This window comes from Taudactylus pleione, unplaced genomic scaffold (genome assembly GCF_031769625.1).
Source record: "Taudactylus pleione unplaced genomic scaffold, aTauple2 ptg000391l, whole genome shotgun sequence".
In the NCBI taxonomy this organism is placed as follows: domain Eukaryota; kingdom Metazoa; phylum Chordata; class Amphibia; order Anura; family Myobatrachidae; genus Taudactylus; species Taudactylus pleione.
Window position 1 is genome coordinate 2,278,086 of NW_028284792.1, and position 24,757 is coordinate 2,302,842.

The following is a 24,757-nucleotide window of genomic DNA, read 5'->3' on the forward strand; positions in this document are numbered from 1 at the left end:
AAAATCCCAATGAGATTGATTCCTCAGGATTTAAGGCCTAGTCAAATTGAATAATTATTAATAATATAATTTGATGATACTAGTCTGTATCTGCTGAAAAGCTGCAGAAAATGGGGCCTATATACCTGTATGAGAAGCTGGTGATGGATTGCATTGCAAGCTACAGAAGAGTCCAAAAAAAAAAACAGTAAAGTGCAGTAATAAACAGTACAATGTCTGTTAAACACACACAATCTAGGAAAAGCCCATAATGAAAAGTGGTGCACGATGGAATTATCATTGGGAGTATGTTCTATATTTAAAAGGACATGCACAGTTTAACAAACCAAACACTTCAGCGACAGTGACTTCCAGTTTTGTGACTGAAGTGCTTTGTTGGGCCCCTATAAACCAAACTAAATGGACCTAAGGTGGCTAACAGTGTTGTTGATCATGTCTACAGTTGCAAGATATCATTATCATCCTCATCAGTGTTAGTATTATCATCAACACAATATTAGCTCATCACGACTGGAATCCACCATTATAGAGTCTCTGTACTTTGATGTAATTGGCGATAGGGTTTTCCTCATGGAGTTTGTAATTATTTTTTATGAATATTAGTTTTTTACAAATTGTTAGGAAGTAGCCTCCTATGCTGATCACTTACAAGGTTCCTGCTGTGCTAAACACTCTTTCTGAATATACACTAAAGGGAGGGCAGCTTAATTAAAGCAATTGGACTATACATTATTTACTCTTCTTTCCTCCCTGTATTCAAAGAAACTGTGGGCCTGATTCAGAGCCAGACGCTATTTGCACTCGCTCGGTCAGAAAAAGGGGCCGGCTATTTAAATTGAGTGCTCGCTCTTTGCGGTCTGTTGACGCCTCTATGTCTGAGCGAGCGAACGAAACATGCGCTCGCTAATTTGTAAAGACGCCCCCTGGCCGCTCGCATCCTACGTCATCTCCGCTATTTATTAGATTGATCAAGTACATCGAAAGGCATCTGAACTGCTCGCAGTGCTTGTCGTAGGTTTATTCTACTGCAATCATGCGAACAGTTCAGGCTAAGAGACAACCAAGTGACATGGTCGATGACGCTGCTTTGTTAATTATGCACACCCTTAAAACGCCCGTTTTACCGTTTGGCACGCCTGCGTTCGGATCTCCACTCCCCGTTTTCAAGCACCTTCCCCTGTTACCACCCACAAACGCCTCATCCTGTCACTCAAATTAGCAGGCACTCGCTATTTGGCGAGCGCTCGATTTCCGATCGCACTGACTGGTTGGCGCATGCGCATTACGACCCATACGCATGCGCAGTTGTGCGAACATCGCTCGGAGCGAACGAGCGGCCGCTTACGAGCGGCTCTGAATCAGGCCCTGTGTGACATGATAATTGGTACATTTGTCATTAAAATTATCCCCCACAATTCTATTGAGGGTTACTGTATCAGATTCAGTCATGGTAATGGTGACAATAATTTTGGGCAATTCTTTTAGGCTTTGACCAGATGTCATAATGTTGTTTCACTCATCGTCATCACCAGTGGGTCCTTTGGCAAAGGTCAGTTGTTTCCTGGCACCAGCATTAGACTCAGCACCTCTAGACTCAGAGTGAGAAGGTGTTTGTGAGGTTACAGAAAATGCCTAACTGTGTTTGGCCCTGACTTCCGCAGCAGGCATTCTAGTGCATGAAACAACAGTAGCAGGACCACCACTCGCAAAGGAAAGCCATGGCCTGAGCCTTTCTTGCCACTGCATGTGGTGTGTGGCATGTTGGCAATTTTAAATTTTTCGGTAGTAAACTTTCCCTTAGAGGTGATATTTTCTTTAACATTGTGAAATATTGTTTAGATTTCAAGTGCCCTTTCTTAAACCGTCTTTCCCGTTGACCACCAGCTTTAGTAGTTTATTTATTATTTATTAACAGTTTCTTATATAGTGCAACATATCTCATTGCGCTTTACCATTAAAGTACTGTCATGACTGGCAGCAGCCGCAGCACTAGTCCTGGGTTGCTGCTCTGCTCTTCTATTGAATTATCTATGATTGGTTTTCATTTTGACACCAGCCAAGACATTTGTTTTTACATTTGAGAAATGTTTTGGGGTGTAGATGATGGGGGACACCACCGCACACAGAACAGTAATATATATGCTGTGTCACTCATCTGAACACACATTGAATTTAAAAATTATATTGTGTATTTATTTAGTTAGAAATGGCTGCAGGGATTTTTTGTTTTGTTTTGCATTTTTTTTTATATAACTGGAACTCATCAAAACAAAGAAGTATTCTTGGTGGGCAGAGGCGCCTAACACATTAGAGTGTACTATTTTTGGGGCATATAATAAATAAAATATGGTACTGTAGTGATAGATTTCCTAGAGAAAAAAAGGTGCAGGTTCACTTTGATGTGCCATAATTGTATTTTTTTAACAGTGTGCTTGATCACACAAAGCAGTGCCTTAAAGCACTCCTAGTAATGGTACCCTAGTTATGTTATTTTTTTGCACAATGCCTGAACACATAACAGTGTTTTTTTTTCATTTTATTAACACAGTGCCTGAACAAACAACACAGTTTTTTATTTTAATCCTTTGAACACAGTGCCTGAACATACAACAGTGTATTTTATTTTAATTTTATTAACACAATGCCTGAACACACAACACAGTGCCTCACAGCGCTTCTAGTAATGGCATCCTAATGGTGTTTTTTAACATAGTGCCTGAACATACAACAGTGTATTTTATTTTAATTTTATTAACACAATGCCTGAACACACAACACAGTGCCTCACAGTGCTCCTACTAATGGCACCCTAATGATGTTATTTTTTTAACACAGTGTCAGAACACACAGCACAGTTCCTCACAGCGCTCCAAGTAATGGCACCCTAATGGCTTTTTTTTAACACCGAGCCTGAACACACGACACATTGTTTTATTTTATTTTTTAACAGTTTGTGAAGAACACAGTGCCTCACAGTGCTCCTATGGCAGTAGCACCCTAATTAAGTTTTTTTTAAATAACACAGTGCCCCTTTAATGCTCCTAATGGCTTTTTTTAACACAGTCCCTGAACACACAACTCAGTGTTTTATTTTATTTTGTAGCATAGGCCTGAACACACAACGCAGTGCCTCACGGGGCTCCTAGTAATGGCACTGTAATGGAGTTTTTCTTAATGCAGTGCCTGAATACACAACAATGTTTTTTTTTTTTTTTTTAAATAGTGCCTCTTAGATCTTCTATGGCAGTGGCTCTCTATGCCGTATTTTTGTAACACAGCGCCCCTTTAACACAGTGCTCCTAATGGCTTTTTTTTAACAGTGTCTGAACACACAACACAGTGACACTGTGACTCACAGTGCTCTTATGGCAGTGGCACCCTATGTAATTTTTTTCAATAATACTGTGCCCCTTTAACACAGTGCTTCTAATGGTGTTCTTTAGTGCCTGAAAGTGAACACACAACACACCGTTATTAACACAGTGTCTGGCGCTAAACACACAGCGCCTCACAGTGCTGCAGCCCATAGTCCACACCCTCTCCCTCCGATCTCCTGTGTTAAATGATACCAGATCCCGAGGGAGGGACTTTTATATGCAATCCAAAACACGTGAGATCCCGCGCCAGGAAGATGATGTTTTGGGATCCGAACTTGGCGGGAAGACCAGAGCTGGGGCACGGTTGGACTCGTAACCTCTACGTTTGGGTGAAATGCACATGTCTAATTCTAACTATTGTACTGTATATAAGAAAGTTGTATTGCTTAGCTAAGACCAATGCAGCTAGGCAGATCTTTGTAGTGTGAAGCTGCAGGCTAGTAGGGAGGACAGCAGGGACTGACTCAGAACTCAGTACTCTACTAGACTGCAGCCTGCATGGAGTACTGTTTATTGTGTGTTTTACGTCAGGGGGATTAAACTGAAATGTATTAATAAGGTGGACCTATCCCATGTCCTTTTGGGCTACGCTGACCATAGCAAGTCATTAAGAAACAAATCTCGTGACAGTAGAATGGAAGTTACACAAGTGTGTGAAGAGGATTGCGAATGGACTTTGTTGGTGGGGCAATCACCAACCCCCCTGGATCCACCACTAGCAATAAGGAATATTTGGGGGGTATTTACTAGAGATAAGCGGATCAGTTTTGCTGAACACCAAACACACCTGAACTTTGGGGTTCCGAGTAGAACAGAGTCCTGACTCAGGTCTTCTCACCAAGTTCGGATCTCAAAAACAGACCATGTGTGTTTTGGGTTACAGATAAGGCCCTACTTCATGATTTCCAGTGACATTTCACACAGGAGAGTGTACAGAGATATTGTGGCTGTAGTTCATGCTGCAATACTACATACTAGTCGTCATTAGAGAGAGTTGTACATTGATGGAGTTTGTGGGAAGCTTGCAAAAAACTGCAGGCATCTTTGTCACTGTGAAACAAAAGGAAAACGTCTGTACAATCATATGAAAAACTTCCTTACCCAATGTTCAATAATAATTATATATAATTCCTATAAGGGAGACTCTCTGATTGTATTCAAATATTACATAGGGTAAATAGAATCGGAGCTGTAATGACCCAAACAACTAATGAAATATCACGTGACAAAATAGTATAAATTGTGAAACAAGTGCAAGTGATTACAATTGATTGATGCTGTATTTAGAAGTAAGGCAAAATCATTGTGTGGAAGTGTTACTTATTGTACTCACCTTTGTTTCTCTATTCTCACATTTCCTTAAAGTGCCTAGTAATTCATTGGTGAAATTTTGTGCCCTTCTTGGACTTAGAAGCAAAATTGCCCTCCGCAAAGTATCTCTGTACCGGTTAAGCTCTTCTGTTTTCAGAGGTAAAAAGGCTGGCAAACACTGCTGACATTTCTGTCCACTTTTTGCAATGACACATCAAGCCCTAATCTTGATACCTAGTTCAGAAATCCCTGCAATCCCAGAATATCTGCATACTGGCTTTTAAAGTCACCTTTAAAGGAGAGTATGATAAGAAATATCTCCACACAAGGAGTTTGCTCTCGGTTGTCTCAGCTTTTTGAAAGAAAAAAAATGGACTGGGAATTTCTCTACAATATCATCAATTGGAGGAACATGACTATATTTGTTTTTCTGTTTGAGCATTTATTCATCACTACCACTAATTTTCATATGCATGATTGAGCTCTTACGGGTAACATTACCCTCAGTTTCGCTTGTTCTAGTATATGGTACAGAGTAAGGAACATCCTAAGAGGGTTTTTGATCTGTGAGCGGCTCTAAGCGCACAGAAGGTTACCAATATTTTATTTGTTGTATTGTACATTATTTGCTGATGTCAATGGAGATTCTCTATTGATATGTATAATACATACAGTATATTATTACCTACATCATTTTTTTTTATATATGCTAACTTTATACATGGCTTAGCTATATATAAACGTTAGATTAAATTTACTTAGAAAGATGTTGATTTGAATATATATATATATATATATATTTTTTTATTTTTTTTTCTATAGTGTCTGTGTGTAATGCAATTATTTTATACAAAGAATCCTAGCAGAGTCACAGAGTTCCTAACTAGAGATGTGCGGTTTGGTTCACCAGAAATCCAAATCCACCCGAATTTTGTGAATCCCGACAGATCCGAGTCGCTGTTCTGATCTCCTAAGGAGATCCTGACAGATCCAAGTCGCAGTTCTGATCATTCTCGCTATTTTCAAAAACTTTATATCAATTAAAAAAAAAAAAAAAAAAAAATTAAAAAACACTTGAGGGTAGGTTTTGCAAAACCAAAACACACAGATGAATCCAGATCCAAAATCAAAACCATAACATGGGGGCAGCACATATCTCTAGTTCCAACACAGAAACTGTCACTAATCAGAAAATTTGTGAAAAAAAATGCTTCATTGCTTTTATTTTAATTATAATAATAGCTTCTAACATTTGGGGTAGGCCCTGTAAACTATTATTTGAAGCAAAGCCCAGAATTAAGATCAATCTGGTAATTTCCTGCTCTGTTTTTACTCACAATGGAAACAGAGCAGAATTTGCAGATAAGTTTGCACTAGTAGCATTTGTAAATAAAGCTATGAAATTTCGTGGCATACACCTTAAAGCAGTTGAAGAAAGCTTTATTAAACCATGCTGTCACAGACATACAGAAATTTTAAGCTTTACACTTGGAGTTTTAAAATGAGTAGTAAGGAAATTGCAGTAATGCAGGGTGAATTGATATGTCCATGAACAGACCAGGGGGCCCTGCATAGAACTCAATGGATCCCATTTGAACCTCGGGCCTGATTCAGACCCGCTTCCAAGCGGGTCGATGGCCGGGCAGTCACTGTGCGGGGCTCGCAGCAAAACAGGGCGGCTGTCGATGTTGATCGACAGCTCGCCCCGTTTTGTAGGTGGGGAGGGGAGGTGGCTGGCCAAACAGAGGCGTTCCCGAAGGAACGCCTGCCGTTTGAGGGCGGCCCTACTGACATCACGAGTGATGTCAGTAGTGAACTTCCTGCTCTATTAGAGCAGGAAGCTCACTGGGGCTTGCGGGAATGAGACCTTACCACAAGGGTCTTGTCGCAAGCCCGATGGTTGCGACCCTGGCCGCTCGCAAAAACTGTGGGTGGTCACCCACAGCTTAGCGAGCGGCCAGGAGGCCGGTTTTAAATAAAAAAGCGGCCGCCCTGATTCAGAGCTAGTGCTCGCTTTTTGCGAATGGCTCTAAATCAGGGCCTTAGTTTTTTAGCTTTTCATCCATTTGGAAAATGCACCTTCCAACAATGTTGTTTTCCAGGTAAATTTATTTTCTTTATCTTAGTTATGACAGCAGGTTTGCTGTGTAGCAATGAAAATAAATGAATGTAATTGGAATATAAAATTAACTGATGGTGAACTTCCCCTTTAAATATGTTTTATTGCTGTTCATTTCCCTGATATGCACCAAGTTACTATTATTTTCTGTGACATTGATTTAATTGCTATAATTCTCTTCAGTGTGCAATTAATCTGCTTTGCCGCTTGGCCCGTAATCTCTGGAGTGCTCAGGGAAGTGCGCATACACTACTGTGTGGAGAGGGCTGTCCCCGATACAGCACTGCAATAGCTCAGCTTGCAGCACACCTTGCCGGATTTAGTGTGGTCCACCTTGGTTCACATACTAAAACAGAGGATGAGGAGCAGCGAAACAAAAACCTCAAATCCCAGCTGGTAGACTGGTATGTGAAAGCAGGCTTGAAGGTAAGTTACACACTATAAATATATTATTAATATTTTATTTGACTTCACTAAAAACAATCCTCTATCAATAATGGACATATAATTAACTCATAGTGATTTTCAGATTGTGTAGCATTACAAATCCCATACGGACAATTCCAGAGCTCGCTTCCTGTAGATGCTGCTAATAATTTCAGTTCATATTGATTTAGCATAATAAAGTACAGTACACTTCTTACATGTGAGTTAAGAAGTGTTCTTGAAGGTGAAATCCAAGTTTTCCTGACTAAGATTTTTTCCACAGGTTAAGTTGTCAAGGACCAGAGCAGTAACTAGTAACTAGCCTTTTTGGTTTTCTTGGCTAGAGAAAGCATTGATCCTCCCCCCCCCCATTTTTGAAATAGGGACATAAGACTTGTGCCCGAAAAGGGTGTGGCCTCATGGAGAAGGGCCGTGGCAAATCTGATTTGTCCCATATGTAGATGAAGGGGTACCGATCCCTTTGTACCACTGTTATTCAGGTGGCACTACCAAATACAGTGTGAATCCAATGGCTGCAGTGATGATAGACAATAATTATGCAGTATAACTCACAAGCTCTAGATGTAGGTGAAGCTGCATCTGCAGCAGGATTTGTCTATCAGAACAGCCATGCACAAGCCTGGAGCCGGCAGTGTAGATCACTGGCTGAAAGTATAGAAAGAGTGCTACTTATTTATGCAGCAAATATTAGCAGCGGGGACATCCGTGTATGTAACTTGTACAGCCAGCTGAACTCATCGGCAAAGGAACTTGAGTTGTGCTGGTAACACCTGGGTCGGGAAATGGTGGCTGTGTTCAGGGCTGCCATTGAAAATTGTGAGGCATATAGCTACATGTGTAAGGTTTCTGACTGCAATGGAAGAGGTGAAGGGTTTGAGTCCCGGGTATTACAGTATTTTGAAATGTGTGTGTTAAATAAAAGAGGATGCGACTGAAAAGATGACGTAACTGAAGGTGCATAAGGAGGTGGCCAAATGGGGGGAGTCGGCCAGAGAGAACATACTGTAGGGGCGGCTGGAAGATGCCGGGCATAAAATAAAAGGAAGCTACAAGTGAGAATGATTATAAACAGAAAATTGACAGGCCCAAACAGTGCCTCCCTGCCCTGTGGTGCCAAGTGCCGTGTTGCACCACCATAGTTATGGCCCTGTCCAGGACCATAAAGGTAGACAGAAAATAATGATAATATAGTGTAATAGGTTAAATGGTGATTGCACCCACAGTGACTGAAAAACAGGGAAGTGCAAATTTCAGCCCAAAGGTTAAATGAGGTGATCGACAGAATGTCTTTCCCCCTTCTGAAGTACATACTGGAGAATGCTGAATACATGCATATCAGACAGGTCTTTTCCTAATCCATTTCTTAATATTGGAAATTATTTAATTCCACTTGATATTTTAAATACTGTAAATAATAAGGTCATAAAATGCTGCAATAAGTACTGAGAGCATACGGCTGAGACTTCATATAATAGAGCAGCCTCACTACTGATAAATATACTATTAGTTGGAGGGGTCCTGATGCAATTAGCCAGTCAGCAGGGCAGCTGATTTCCATCACCAGTGCCTATTTTGCAACAGGAGCAGAGTACCCACAATAGATTTACCTCCTGACAGGCACATATGCACCCAGATCATGCTCTTCTTACACTACACTTTTCTGCCTCTCTGTTCTACCTCTCTAAGCATAGGTAGTTGTAAGCATATGATGCTCCAATTCTACCTGCGGACGCAAACAGAAGTCTTTCTTTTTGTGCGCAGTATAGAAATACTGGTTATCCACAAATATATACAATATACAAATGAGTAAATTAACCCCAAGTTTCCTAATCCATGAATTATGTAATAATAGTGTAATTATTTTTCACATAATTCTACACTTGGATATTTTTTATATGCTGGTATATGTATGCACTAAATTGGTGGATCAACTACTAAATGGTGACTTGGATGTCTCCAAAATGTATACACCATGCATGATTAATTATGCTATTATGAATTTCATGTTCCTTTACAATGATTAACTCATTATGTATTAGTTATATGTAACTCTGCAGAGTGAATTTATTGAGGTTTATACAAACATGCTTGTTTCAATATTTGGTAATACTAATTTAGGGCCTGATTCAGAGCCGAATGCTCTGAATCAGGGCCCTTCTCCATGAAAATGGAGCGTCCTCCTGGACCAACCACAGCATATGCGAGCGTCCATGATGATGGTCGCGATGGTCTTGACCATCGCGACCATCGGGCTTGCGACGGAGACCCTGCGGTAGGGTCTCGCTGCCGCAAGCCCTGGAGTGATTTTGGCTCTATCAGAGCCAAAATCACTCCCACTGACATCACTAGTGATGTCAGTGGGGCCGGCTTCAGACGGTAGGCGTTCCCATGGGAACGCCTCCGTCTGGCCGCCACGCCCCCGGCACGCCCACCAAAGGGGATGTGCTGTCGTATTCCTCGTCGCTCGCCGGGTCTCTCGCATGCGCACGACGGAGCTCCCTCTGTTGCGCGCATGCACAGTGGGGGAACATCGACCCGCTTGCGAGCGTCCTGCGCTCGCGAGCGGGTCTGAATGACCCCCTTAGAGCTTACCATATACATATGACATTATATTATATTAAATGAACAAAATGATTCTCTGATCCTATTCAAATATACAGCATTTGTCTTTTAATATCTTCCACTAAAGTTGGTTTGCTATACTTAAATATTAATATCATCATATTTGATCATACAAATTTGTGAAGAGCAAATCTTACCCTCTCTAGTAACTGTATACTAACTATGACTCCTTCTAGGGCCAGAGAACGCTGCTCCTACTTACAGAAGAGGATATTGATCCTACAGCGTTGGTGTACGTAACAGAATTTGTAGTGTTTGGATCGGTGTCACATATGTTTACATTGGAAAAACAGGCAACTATAGCCAATGCCATGAGAAGTGAGGTATTGTCCGCCAAGCTAATATTCTGATATAATTGTTACAAATTCAAATCAAATGTCACATAAAAGAAATCTGTCCATAGAATAATCTGTATATAGCTAACATTTTTATAATCCTACAAATATTCCGTCTGAGTAAAAATTGCAGATAAAGAATCGGTCATCATGTCCTATACTGTTTTTTTTTTAAATGTGATAAATAGTGCCTTGTGTTAAGTATTTAGCGATAAAAAGTAGGTTCTTCTCCATCACCTTATTCGCCTGGGAGTAAGTACGTGCTATGTTCTCTTCCAAGGTGACTTCCACCATACCACGCATCAGGGGAGTTGTGAGATCTGGGGGCAGCTGGCCTAGGGGCTAGTATAGTTTATGCTAACAGCTTGGCACAGAGTGTAAGGCAAGCTACAAGCAGAGTGTACTAAATTACGTTCTCTCTCCTGGATGTAGAGAAATATAAAGGATCCCTGATTTTTTTTATTAATTCATAGGGCCTGATGGAGAGTTGCATGTATGTCTGTTTGCAGAGCACATCTTGGGTGTTTTCACACTGCTCATGCTCTGGAACCAGGCATACACAAGTAGTAGTAACTAGTTTACTTATCACCACCATGACAAGCTTTTCTTCAACCCCCTCCTTCACTCAGTCTCTACAGCTCCTAGCCACTACTGAAACCTGGATTTCACTCTGACACCACTTCTTCTGCACCTTCTCTCATACCCCTCGTCCTGGGGGGTCACCATGGTGGTGATGTTGGGGGTCCTTCTATCCGCCAGTTTTTCCTACCAACTAATACCCTCTGAACCATCCCTTACATTCCCCACATTTGAAGTTCATGCTATACGCCTCTTCCAACCAGTAAACCTCAGAGTAGCTGTCATTTACCGTCCCCCTGGCCCTCCCTCCAAATTCCTTGACAACTTTGCTTCCTGGCTCCCTCACTTTCTCTCCTCAGATCTTCTCTCCATTATCCTAGGTGATTTGAACATTCCTATTGAAATTCCCACAGAATCCTCTGCCACTAAACTCCTTACCCTCACATCTACATTTGGTCTCGCCCAAAGGACCTCATCACCCTCCCATGTGAGTGGGCATTCACTTGACCTGGTCTTTACTCACCATTGTGATATTTCTGATTAATCCAATTTCCCATTGCCCCTCTCTGACCATCACCTTCACTCTTTTAACTTATTCCTCTCTCCTTCCCCTCCTCTACCTCCTAAGGCTACCATTACTAAGTGTAACATTGAGGCTATTGACACTGTTGCCTTTTCCTTCCTGCTGGACTCTCTTCTTTCACCTATTCTTTCTCTCTCCTGTCCTGAACAAGCCACTTCCCTGTACAATGCCTCCCTTACTTCTGCTCTTGACTCTGTTGCTCCGGCAATAATTACTCACCCTCGCAGATCCACCCCACAACCCTGGCATTCCAAATGCACCAGATACCTGCAAAAATGTTCACAAATTGCGGAGCGTCAGTGGAGGAAATCACGCTCTAAGGCAGACTTCCTCCATTTCAAATGTATTCTCTCATCCTACAGTGCTGCCCTGTCCTTCTCCAAACAATCATATTTCAAGAACCTCATCTCCTCCCAGTCCTCAAACCCCCAGCGTATCTTTGCCACTTTCAACTCCCTCCTCTGCCCTTCCCCTCCTTGCCTCCCCTCCTCGCTCTCTGCCCTTGACTTTGCCACCTACTTTACATCTACATTGACTCCATATGTGAGGACACCCTCAGCGCTCCTGCCTCTCCTTTCCCTGACCACCCCTCCCCATCTGTCTCATCAACTATGACATCCTTCTCTCCTGTTTCTGGAGAGAAAGTCATGGCCCTCATCCAGTCCTCCCCTCCTTCTACCTCCCCCTTGACCCTATCCCTTCCCGTCTTCTCTGTTACCTGTCTCCTGCCTCTTCCCATCTTGCCCACCTCCTCATTCTCTCCCTATCATTTGGCACTGTTCTTTCTGCATTCAAACATGCCCTTGTCTCTCCCATTCTTAAAAAACCTACCCTTGATCCTAACATACTCTCCAACTACTGACCCATCTCTCTCCTCCCTTTTGCTTCCAAACTCCTTAAGCATATTGTTGACAACCTGCTTACCACTTTTCTTTACTCCCACTCCCTCCTTGACTCATTTCAATGTGGCTTCCATTCTCTCCACTCCACTGAAACTGCCCTCATGAAAGTATGCAATGACCTCCTTACTGCTAAATCCAAGAGCCACTACTCTCTGCTCATTCTCCTTGACCTCTCTGCTGAATTTGACACTGTAGACCACCCACTCCACCTGCAAATCCTTCACTCTCTTGGTCTACATGGCACTGCCCTCTCCTAGCTGTCCTCCTACCTCTATGATCATTCCTTCTCTGTCTCCTCTCATGACTCCTCTTCCCCCCCACTTCCACTAACAGTAGGAGTTCACCAAGGTTCTGTTCTTGGACCTCTCCTTTTCTCCCTATATACATCCTCTTTAGGTGAACTCATAAACTACTTTGACCTACAATATCATCTCTATGCTGATGATACACAAATCTACCTTACCACGCCTGATCTCTCCCCCTTGTTCCTTACCCGTATCTCCAACTGTCTCTCTGCTATCTCTTCATGGATGTCCCAGCGCTTTCTTAAACTTAACATGTCTAAGACTGAGCTGATCATCTTCTCACCCTTCCCACAATTTCATTATCTATTGATGCACAACTATCTCCTCTAGTCCCAAAGTGTGCAGTCTTGGAGTTATCCTAGACTCCTCCCTCTTCTTTAAACCACACATTCAGCACCACTCGCAGTCCTGCCATTTCTACCTAAAAAATATTTCCAGGATTAGACCCACCCTCACCCAGGATGCTACTAAAACACTCATCCACTCGCTGGTCATCTACAGATTAGAATACTGTAACCTTCTCCTAACTGGCCTCCCAGTCTCCCACCTCTCTCTACTACAAGCGGTCCTCAATGCTTGCTGCTTGGCTCATCTTCCTCTCCAGACGTTCTACATCTGCTTCCCCTCTCCTTCAAGCTCTACACTGGCTCCCCTTCCCCTTCAGATGCCAATTCAATGTTCTTACACTCACCTACAAAGCCCTCACCATATCTTCTCCCACTTTCTGATCTTCTCTCCCTTCACACTCTTGCCCGTCCACTTCGCTCAACAAATGCATGCCGCCTCTCTTGCCAACTGATTATTTTCTCCCACTCCCGCCTCCAAGATTTTGACCTTGCTGCTCCCTACCTTTGGAACTCTCTCCCTCTCCCTATCAGATTCTCCACCTCTCTACAAATCTTCAAACAGGCTCTCAAGACCCACTACTTCATCAAGGCCTTCCAGCTCTCATCTTAACCCACTTCAAGCTCTTTCCTCCCTATCTTCCCCTTCTGTGTCACGTCTGTCTGTCTGCCCCTCCCCTTTAGAATGTAAGCTCTCTTGAGCACGGACCTCTTCCCTCATGTGCTTCTCCTTACACTTTCTTCTACTCCTTACTCCCCACAAGTGCACCTAACACTTGACTGCTAACTCCCTGCTGCTTATTGTGAGTGTTTTAATTGCTATTGCAGTAATGTATATATACCATGTCCTTATCCTGCACTGTAATGTACTGTAAGTTATTCATTTCTTGTTCACTTATTATTTTATGTACTCTGTAAGGCGCTGCGGAACACTTGTTGTGCCATATAAATTACGGATTATAATAATAATATATATAATACAGGAATTATTTTAATTATTTTGCTGGCTTTTTCTGTTATATGATTATTAAAAGTTAAATTTTAAAAATTGTTCATTACTATTTGAGCCCTGCTTATAAGACAACACTTTTTCTTTTCTTTTGTGTATCTGCCATGTGTAAGAGTTCCTCTTCTGATTGTGCAGTGATTACACTAAAGTCTCAGCCATTTACTGGCTGCTGGAATTGCCTTACAGCCCTCTCTCCATCTCAACAGTTAAAAACCCAAAAGCTATCATCAAGCCTCTGCTATCTTGCTGCTCTGGACCTGGGCTTATGTGGCTGCCCTCACTAGCTGTAAAAGTGGATTGTGTTATTGTAATATAGTAAGATTTCTAGGTAATGTTGTCATATAATTGGAGTACCAAATTACACATTTCCAGTAAGTTTGCATTAATACAATCAATTAGCTGCTAATCTTACACAGTGACCAAATGGAGCCATTGATCACCAAGGATTCCTACCCATCCTAAGGAGATGTCTCCATTCTGGTGAAAAAATATAACTTTGGCTGATCAAATCTGCATGGGTGGTTCTAGCATAAGACAAAGGACTTTAATTAGGTCTGCCACAGAGTCTCAACATACAGCATTTCTAGGCATGAGACATGGATTATAGTTTTCTGTTTTCCCTAAATATATTGCATATTATGGGAAAACCTCCAATTCATGTTCTGCATTAAAAATATATAGCAAAGCTGTGAAACAAGTTTTATACAAGTACACTATGAGAAGGTCCTAGTTTTAGCAGAAAGCTCTTCAAATTCTGAAATGTTAATCAGCCAAATAAATTATCTCATTCATCTTTAATGAACAGACTGTAATGTAACCATTTCTCCCAGTCAATGATGTGATTGCTTCCATTTTACACTGCTGGTGAGAGGGATATGTCATATGGGAGCTTTGTCTTTCTGGCTGATCTGCACTAAAAATGCTCAGCACACAATTGTATTAATTCCTGTTATTAATCTCACAAATACATTTTAGTTTTCACTTTTAGGGAATGTTCACCAAGCAACAGTGTAGTGTAGTGCTGTGGGTTTTCACGTGATAACTGCATGCACAATATACTGAATACTGTATATAGTTATCAGCGCAAGTGCAACTTCTACATAATAGTACATTATCCATGTTAATGTGCATGTTGACCTTTCCTCAGAATAGTTCCAGGTTGTTCCAGTGAAAATCTTTAACGTGAATTGTTTATTTTCACTAAAGTCTGTGTATTTTTGGACTTTGCAACAGTCCATGATGTACTGTCCCGGAGTGAGATATAGAGGCCATTTCACAGAATCAAAATGGCCACCGTGTCATTCAGACTTCCTTACAAGTGCCCCCTCCCTCCCCCCAGTTGCCATACAGAACTCCCCAGCTGCCACCCAGACCTCCCCACTTGCCAACCAGACCTCCCCAATTTTCACTCAGACCTCCTCATGCAGTTCCAAATAAAAGAGGCACCGTGGGATATGGTTGTAAAATGATTCATATACCCGGAGTAAGTGCTAATGCCATTGTATGTCAATGTCCACTCACGCATACTCATGGTTAATGGGATCAATTTGTACCTAGTGCAAAGCAAAAAATATTATAATGTATCTCCTCTACATCAGCAGACATATAATTTACATAATTCCCAACATTTTGGAGTTCAGAATTGGTAAAGGGGAGAGTGATCATGGCACCCTGGGCACATTCCGACATCATTGTGGGCAGGCTGATCATGTCGGAGTATCTCCCAAACACCCCCAAAAGTTAGGACTAATGTTCTGTTTACATGACATTCCTCTCAAATTGGCACTGCTGGGAGGTATGAATTTGGTATGTTAAACCTGATGACTTTTAGTTGCAAACACTGTATAATTATGCAACCAATGTTTCTGCTGCATGCTCAATAATGCTGTCCTATGGATATTCTTCCCTATTAATAAAGTATAGGCATAACTATGAGTGTTACTTGCAGTTCCTTTATGTATATTTTCTGTAGCTGTCATATAATAATACAATGGCCTCAATATGTTGATTAAGTGCAGTCAGCATCCTAATTTGGAAATGTTTGCACCTTGGACAGCACAGCAGCAAACTCTCCACTAGCACATCAACAAAACGAATGGGTAGCTGTGACGCACCCTCAGCTTTGTGCCTTGGGTGGCATCACCGGTTGTACCTCTCACTGACTGCAGCTATGCAATGCATTGATAAAATAAAAATAACACATTTCCAGTTTTCTCTCAATGTAAGATGTGTTTATTTACTATTTTTTCAGGTCACTAATTCAGGACTTACATATTCTAAAGAGAGTGCATGGAATCTATTCTTGCAGACTGTGCAACAAAACATTCGATGGTTTCTCATTCGTAGCGACATAGGTTCCGGATTTTACAAATGGTGTCTTCAATTCTCATCACTTTTTAATGCACTAAATGTATATTACATCCCACAATGGTCACAGTAAGTAAACATCAAAGCTTAATATGTTTACCTTATCACAGGAGAGTAAATATACCTAGCTATTATTTTGCAGAGGACATCAACCAACAGTCACAATTACATCCAAGATCTTCCAGCAATACATATTATAGGACCAGTGCATGTTATCACATGGCGCAGAACAAATGCAAGTACGGTGTTGCAAGGATTTATGCATCTCAGGTTTAGGTGCCGACTCTCCCTTCATTTTTGGGAGACTCCTGAACATGGTGGCACTCTCTTAGCTCATGCGTTATGAATCTAAGACTAATATCAAGCTGCAAACCTAGACATGACCTAGACTGTGATGCAATCTGCCTCTGACCCGTAATCAAGGCAACCATCAGTCATACAATAATAGACACAACACCAAGTAGTGGAGAGAAAATGGGTACAGGCTTTTATTTAACATTTCTGATTTTGACCTTTAATAAGAGGGACATCCGAGCATTGCCCACCAGGTCATGTATACTGGACATGATAATCCACATTCCTAGAATCACGGTGCCCATCAACTAGCCACTTTACTTGTTTCAGTCTTTAAGTTAGGCAGCCTCATAACACTATATCCAATGGATTGATGTACAAATTTCACAATGCAATAATAAACTCAACCTGGCTGAGAGGAAAGGATCAGCGCCAACAACTTTTTGCGATTAAATAATCTCACAGCATAGTGGTCGTGACATCCATTGTAGTTCATCATCTATTTTAACCATTACCCAATCATGCAGACGTTTTGAAAACTATTTTTCTGCTAAATAAATTCTGAACCTCACACTGTCTGCTACATCAGTATATAGCTGTAGCATAGAATGGCGAATCTCTCTCCATATCCATTGTTCTGGTGCTGATGGCACCTAGCCATAGCCAAGGCTCCATTATTTCCACCTGCACTGTTTCAGGACACTTTTCCTATAAACCCTTGACCTGCCCTCTAACTAGTGGCAGGGCTGGCCCCAGGTCTACTAGCACCATGTGCGAGAAAATTTGGAGCACCCCCTCCCAATCCAACTATATCTATAATTAATACTTGTGTTATTAAAAAACACACACGCCATGTACTCCACGGAAAAAATAAAAAAACACAAATATTGTCCCCATGGGAATAAAACACACATTATCCTCCACTGGAAAAAAACTTAACTAAACAAAACACATTGGTGCACACAGGAAAAATACTCACACATTGGCCCCCACAGAAAAAAAAACATACACATTGGCCTCATCAGGGAAAAAGATAAGACACCTTAGAAAAAAATCAACTCCATCATTGGCCCCCACAGGGGGGGGCAGGTCAGCTGGTAAGGGGGACATTGTCCCCTTTTGTAGCACTGCTAATGGTTACATCTCCCTGGATTTGGCCACGCTTTTCAAAGTACCCAGCTCATGGCCATTCTCGGCGACCCTGCTTACCTGTAGTGACATCCTGCACCTCTCTTACACTGATAATTATTAAAGGCCCAGTAGACACTGAGGGCCTGATTCAGACCCACTCGTGAGCGCATAGCGCTCGCAAGCTGGTCGATGGTCGGCCAGTGCACATGCACGGCGTGCGTGAGCCCCGGAGAGAGTGAGAACTTCACTCACTTCGGGGCTCGCTACAAAACGGGGCGGCTGTCAATGTTGATCGGCAGCTCGCCCCGTTTTGTAGTCGGGGAGGGGGGTGGCTGGACAAACGTAGACGTTCCCGAAGGAACGCCTGCTGTTTGTGGGCGGCCCTACTGACATAATTCGTGATGTCAGTAGTGAACTTCCTGCTCTACTAGAGCAGGAAGTTCACTTGGGCTTGCGGGAGCCGAGACCCTGCCACAAGGGTCTCGTCACAAGCCCGATGGTCGCGATAATCGTGACCATCGCCAGGCCGCTCTCAAAAGCTGTGGGTGGTCACCCACAGCTATGCGAGCGGCATGGAGGCGGATTTTTTTTTAAATAATAGCGAGCGCCTCTGAATCAGGCCCTCTGTCCCATGGCTGCTTTCCTAGTGCTTGAAAAATGAAGAACCATGAAAGGGAAAGGATTGCTGTTACTGTCTCAAATTCATATTTTTCAAACCACATGGTATTGCTGGGTGCACCACATATCTCCCTAATGCCTTATCGTAATACCACCACAACAGTCTCCCATAATTTCTATATGTTTTCAAAATGGTATGGACATACTTAAATGAGGAAGCAACATCTTGTAAATTTTTCTCTCTGATATTACCGCCCATTGTCACAAAAGCCTGCAACCAATTACCAATTAGCAAACATTTTGGGGACTTGATTCCTGGCCTGGCAGATTTTTCATTCAGGTCTTTAAACAATGACAGAAACATGATAGTGTCTATGTGCTTTTGTTTCTAACTGTTTTTCTTTATCCTTATGGCCAAGTGCAAGCACCTGCATAAGGGGCAAAAGTTCACATACAGTCAGGTGCATAAATATTGGGACATTGACAGAATTTTCAGATTTTGGCCTCTATTCACCACCACAATTGTTTTGAAATGAAACAAACAAGATGTGCTTTAACTGCAGACTTTCAGATTTAATTTGAGGGTAATTACATCCAGATCGGGTGAATGGTGTAGGAATTACAGCAGTTTCTATATGTGCCTCCTACTTTTTAAGGGGCCAAAAGTAATGGGACTATCAACTCGAAAGCTATTTCATGGACAGGTGTGTGCTATTCCCTCATTATTTCATTATCAATTAAGCAGGTAATAGGTCTGGAGTTGATTCTAGGTGTGACATTTGCATTTGGAATCAGTTGATGTTGACTCTCAATATGAGATCCAAAGAGCTGTCACTATCAGTGAAGCAAGCCATCATTAGGCTGAAAAATAAAAACAAACCCATCAGAGAGATAGCAAAAACATTAGGTGTGGCCAAATCAACTGTTTGGAACATTCTTAAAAAGAAAGAATGCACCGGAGAGCTCAGCAACACCAAAAGACCCGGAAGACCACGGAAAACAACTGTGGTGGATGACAGAAGAATTATTTCCCTGGTGAAGAAAAACTCCTTCACAACAGTTGGCCAAATCAAGAGCACTCTCCAGGAGGTAGATGTATATGTGTCAAAGTCAATAATCAAGAGAAAACTTCACAAGAGTGAATATAGAGGGTTCACCACAAGATGCAAACCATTGGTGAGCCACAAAAACAGGAAGACCAGATTAGAGTTAGCCAAACAACATCTAAAAAAGCCATTACAGTTCTGGAACAACATCCTATGGACAGATGAGACAAATATCAACTTGTACCAGAGTGATGGGAAGAGAAGAGTACGGAGAAGGAAAGGAACTGCTCATGATCCAAAACATACCACCTCATCAGTGAAGCATGGTGGTGGTAGTGTCATGGCGTGGGCATGTATGGCTGCCAATGGAACTGGTTCCCTTGTATTTATTGATGATGTGACTGCTGAGAAAAGCAGCAGAATGAATTCTGAAGTGTTTTGGGCAATATTATATGCTCATATTCAGTCAAATGCTTCAGAGCTCATTGGACGGCGCTTCACAGTGCAGATGGACAATGACCCGAAGCATACTGCAAAAGCAACCAAAGAGTTTTTTAGGGCTAAAAAGTGGAATGTTATGCAATGGCCAAGTCAATCCCCTGACCTGAATCCGATTGAGCATGCATTTCACTTGATGAAGACAAAACTGAAGGGAAAATGCCCCAAGAACAAGCAGGAACTGACGACATTTGCAGTAGAGGCCTGGCAGAGCATCACCAGGGATGAAACCCAGCGTCTGGTGATGTCTATGCGTTCCAGACTTCAGGCTGTAATTGCGTGCAAAGGATTTGCAACAAAGTATTAAAAAGTGAAAGTTAGCTTTAGGATTGTTTAGTTTGTCCCATTACTTTTGGCCCCTTAAAAAGTGGGAGGCACATATAGAAACCGTTGTAATTCCTACACCGTTCACCTGATTTGGATGTAATTACCCTCAAATTAAATCTGAAAGTCTGCAGTTAAATCACATCTTGTTTGTTTCATTTCAAAGCCATTGTGGTGGTGAATAGAGGCCAAAATATGAAAATTCTGTCAATGTCCCAATATTTATGGACCGGACTGTATGTCACAGTTCCCCCCACGCTAATAATGTAGATGTGTCTGTGGGCCCCTGGGCGACTGCCCCGGCTGCCCTGTTATTAATCTGGCTCTGAGCCCAGAGCTCTTTGTTGCAGTCATGGCCCTTCAGCTGATTCATAGAGGGGCGAATTTGATAAAAAAAAGTGTCTCAACCACTGTGAAATGCACTCATGTCAAAACATGTCTCAAATAAATACTTATCTCACAGTTCTTTATGCACCTTTTCCTGTCACAGGTGTACATTTCTTATTTCACATTATTAATAATCTATTGTCTGTCAAGACTGACAGCAAAAGCTGTTACACAGAAATGGATTTGCTTGAAAGTCACTAATATAGCAAGAAAAATGTCATACAGGATGAAATCACCAGCTGCTGTAATGACTAAACAAATTAACAAACAGAAAGTTATTTTAGCTCCCTGCAGATCTTTTTTTTTTATCTGAACACAGAGAAGTGTTCAGACATAAGGTTTTATTTTACATTTAATAACTGGAATTAATTAATTAAAAAAATACACACACAACATTGTCAATAAGGGCTCTATTCCAAAACTCAATGATCACACTCAATCCATAGGGAAAGCAGACATTAAATTCATGGCCGAGCCTGCAGCTGCGTTACCGTGGTTACCTGCCAATCTTCTCCATAATTAATACATAAAATAGTCATTCAGGTCACATGATTGACTGGCCTCACAAAGATGCTAAGAAGATCTTTCAGCAAAAGAAGGTCTAAAGATTATTTAATATTGTGAATAGTTTTGCTATATTTATCTCTTGTTTGTGAGTAAAATTAATCTGTTCTGATACCTTTCTGATGAGGAACGCTGATTACAAAAGCTATGGAAAAACTGCATATAGGATTAAGTATGTGCCTCTCAACATTTGTCTCTCTGCAAAGATAGATATTTATTAGTTATAATAAATAATTATGGGTGTAGTAGGTATTACCACTGGCAGAGGTGAAGATCCCGACTGCTAATTAGTTAAGTATCGCTAACCTAATTCCCTACCCTAACTCTAACCCTCCTTTAGGGGTGCCTAACCCTAACCTCCCCCCCAAGTGCCTAACCCTAACCTCCCTCTAAGTGCCTAAACCTAACCCCTCTAAAGCCTAAACCTAAGTCTCCCGGGGGTAGTGCCTAACCCTAACCTCTCCCCGGGGGTGCCTAACCCTAACCCCCCTTCCCCTAGCCTAAACCCATCCCTCCCAGGGGGGGTGCCTAACCCTAACTCCCCCCGGGAGCCCTAAAACCTAACCCTCCCCCCCCACGGCTGTCCGCGCCCGGTGCCCGGCTTACCTTCGTTCATTATGCTGGGCGTTGGGCTCCCGGCATAGGTCTAATGACAGGCGTCGGGATTTTGACGCCTGTCATTAGTACCTTGCCGGGATTAGACAGTCGGGAAGCCGGCAGTCGGCATTTAGACTGTCGGCTTCCTGACTACATCCCATAATTATTTTTTGTGTTCACAAACACATGCACAAAGAGTACTGTAAATGGTTTAGGAGCCATACAGCTACTTGAAATAAGTGGGGTTTATTTACATACATCTTGAAAGGAGAAAGGGAATAGCAGAAGACTGACAATTATGCTGTGTACACACTAGACGATATGTCGTCCAATCCGGTGGATTGGCCTGACATATTGGGCACATCCTCTAATGTGGATTCGCTATGTCGCTGACAATGCGCACCACGGTTCGTCAGTACTGACCTCTGTCGGCCCTGTATGCAGGACTAACGGGGAATGGCGTTAGCAAGGGCCATGCTGTCGGCTACAGCGACATGCCGAATCCTGTCGCTGCAGATGTTGGGCTGGGTACACATCGTCTACTGTGTACCCAGCCTGGGGGGTATAGGGCCTGATTCTGACTCGCACGCAGCATTGGTGGTCATCCATCTGCAAGTTTATGCAATTGCCGCTACAAGCTTCTTCCCTGGTGTACATCTGTGCATCCGAATGTGCAAGGACTGAGATCCCCACTTTTAGTGCCCGTGCGCACTGTATAGCAACTGGTGCACCCTTATACGCCAACATCGGTCTCACCATCAAAACTTGCACTAGTCCTATGGCAGGTGCAGTATCTCCGTCTAACCATGCCTCCTATGCCTGCAGCTGTGCATCTGGGAACCCAGCCGCCCACAACACCCCCATAACTGAACGGACCATTTTTGCGTGCACTACTAGCCACCTCCCAGTCACCGACCAGAAACACCCATCACGTTTCCACAACATCTCAGATACCATCGGACCCGATCGCAACAGCATCTTTGAGCGTACACTCTGTAATGCAGTGACGTGCGGTGAGGTAAATGGCTGGGGAGGCACTGGCTAGTATCAGAGCCAGATTTACACATACATATATGAACCGGAGAGTTCATGTGGGCATTATGTAGCAGCAGTATATAGTGCTGGAAATTTGGTGTGTTTTGATCAGGGATGGGTGGAAAAGGTAGACAGGGGAGGCAGTGCCTCACCTGCCATACACCTTTTGCTCCAGAGGTTTGACTGTAAAATTGATTAAAATAATACACAGAAGATAGTTATAATATTTTATTTAAATGTAATTCTTATTATACATTTTATAGTCAAAACTCTGGAGTATACCTTAGTATGGCAGGAATGGCTCTGCCTCACCTGACCACACATCACAACGCATGCGCCGTAAGGGTTGTCAGAAATTTTGCGCATGTGCAGTTGCAAAACATTGCTCAACATGAACATTGACATTGTGTGCAATTCATAATCAGGCCCATAGTGAGTGAATTACTATTTTTATAATCCATTGAAATAATGTCATAATTTCAAGTTAGTAAAAATGGTGAAGCAAAAAATATACATACCCACAATTACAGTAAGAAGTCTGTCTAGTCCACTTCCTTTTAGTAAATGATGATATTTGTTTCTCTCAGCAAGGCTCATGTACAATTGGCTGTATGCATTATTTTTCCATAAAAAAGATGCGTTTTTGCACAGTGCATGCCGCACAGAAAGGTGCTACACTAAGCCAATATACCCAGTAGTCCGCACTCCATATGACGAGTAATACATTTTATCCCATATACCTTTACTCAAGACAGCATCCCCTCTCTTTCTCAGTGTGTTCTAAAAGGTAAAGTGCTAGGTGCTACTATTCACGTCTATTAAACACCCAGGGCCTGTGAGATGCAGACACAGAAGCGAACCCGTATTTATAAAGTGTGAATAATAATAGGTAAAATCAGGCTAGTATTGCTCATTATTGAAACTTTAAAAATGTTGGTTATCTTGCCTGTCCTGCCGGAATCGCACCCATGACTGCATTTTGCAGACTATTACATAATGCCGGTGCGGATTTGCTCATTAATCTGTCCCTTCACTTCTCCTTCTTGTCTCTTTAAGTTATGGTAAAATATTCTGCCTTGCTTTGTACCTTTATGCTTTAAGGTGTACTGAATAATGTTATAATATAGTGAAGTATAGCCTTAAATTAGTGGTTGTTAAACTACAGTGATATTGGCCCTCATTCAGAGCCACTCACTAGCGGCAGTACGCTCGTTCCGAGCGATGTTCGCACATCTGCGCATGCGTACGGATCGTTATACGCATGCGCGAACCAGTCAGTGCGGCCGAAATTCATGTGCTCGCAATATAGCGAATGCCTGCTATTTTGAGTGACAGAATGAGGCGTATGTGGGTGGTAACAGGGGAAGGTGCTTGAAAATGGGGAGTGGAGATCCGAACGCAGGCGTGCTTAAAGGTCAAAACGGGCGTATTATGGGTGTGCATAATTAATACAGCAGCGTCATTGACCACGTCAGTGGCTTATTTTCTAGCCAGAACTGCTCGCAAGTTTGTGGTAGCAAAAACCAACCACAAGAATAGCGAGCAGTTCATACGCTGGTCGATGTACTCGATTAATCTAATAAATAGCGGACATGACGTATGGTGCGTGCGGCCAGGGGGCGTTTTTAACAAATAAACAAGCGTATGTTTTGCTCGCTCATTCAAACTTAGAGGTGTGAACAGACTGCAATTTGCGAACTGATCATTTGAATAGCCACCCCTTGTTTTTGAACGAGCGAGCGCAAATAGCGAACGGCTCTGAATCAGGCCCATTGATGCTTATGGTCAGGGGCAGGGCCGGACTGGGACTAAAAATAGGCCCTGGCATTTAAGGAGCACACAGGCCCACCTTGAGTGAGCACCTGGCTCCTGGCATAGACTCCTCCCCTTACTATTCCTGACCCCTCCCGCTTCTTAGTCTATGCTCTTACATATATAATTAATATTAGAACAACAGACAAGT

General features: G+C 42.4%; 1 protein-coding gene across 1 annotated transcript in view; it reads left to right on the forward strand.

Annotated features, from left to right (window-relative positions):
• Positions 1-24,757, forward strand: part of LOC148507539 (uncharacterized) — a 662,982-nt gene that overhangs the window by 313,731 nt on the left and 324,494 nt on the right. The window contains exons 64-66 of the mRNA XM_088445856.1: positions 6,991-7,233; positions 10,053-10,199; positions 16,185-16,369. Coding sequence (XP_088301982.1) covers positions 6,991-7,233; positions 10,053-10,199; positions 16,185-16,369 — 575 coding nt within the window. The remainder of the gene's footprint in view (positions 1-6,990; positions 7,234-10,052; positions 10,200-16,184; positions 16,370-24,757) is intronic.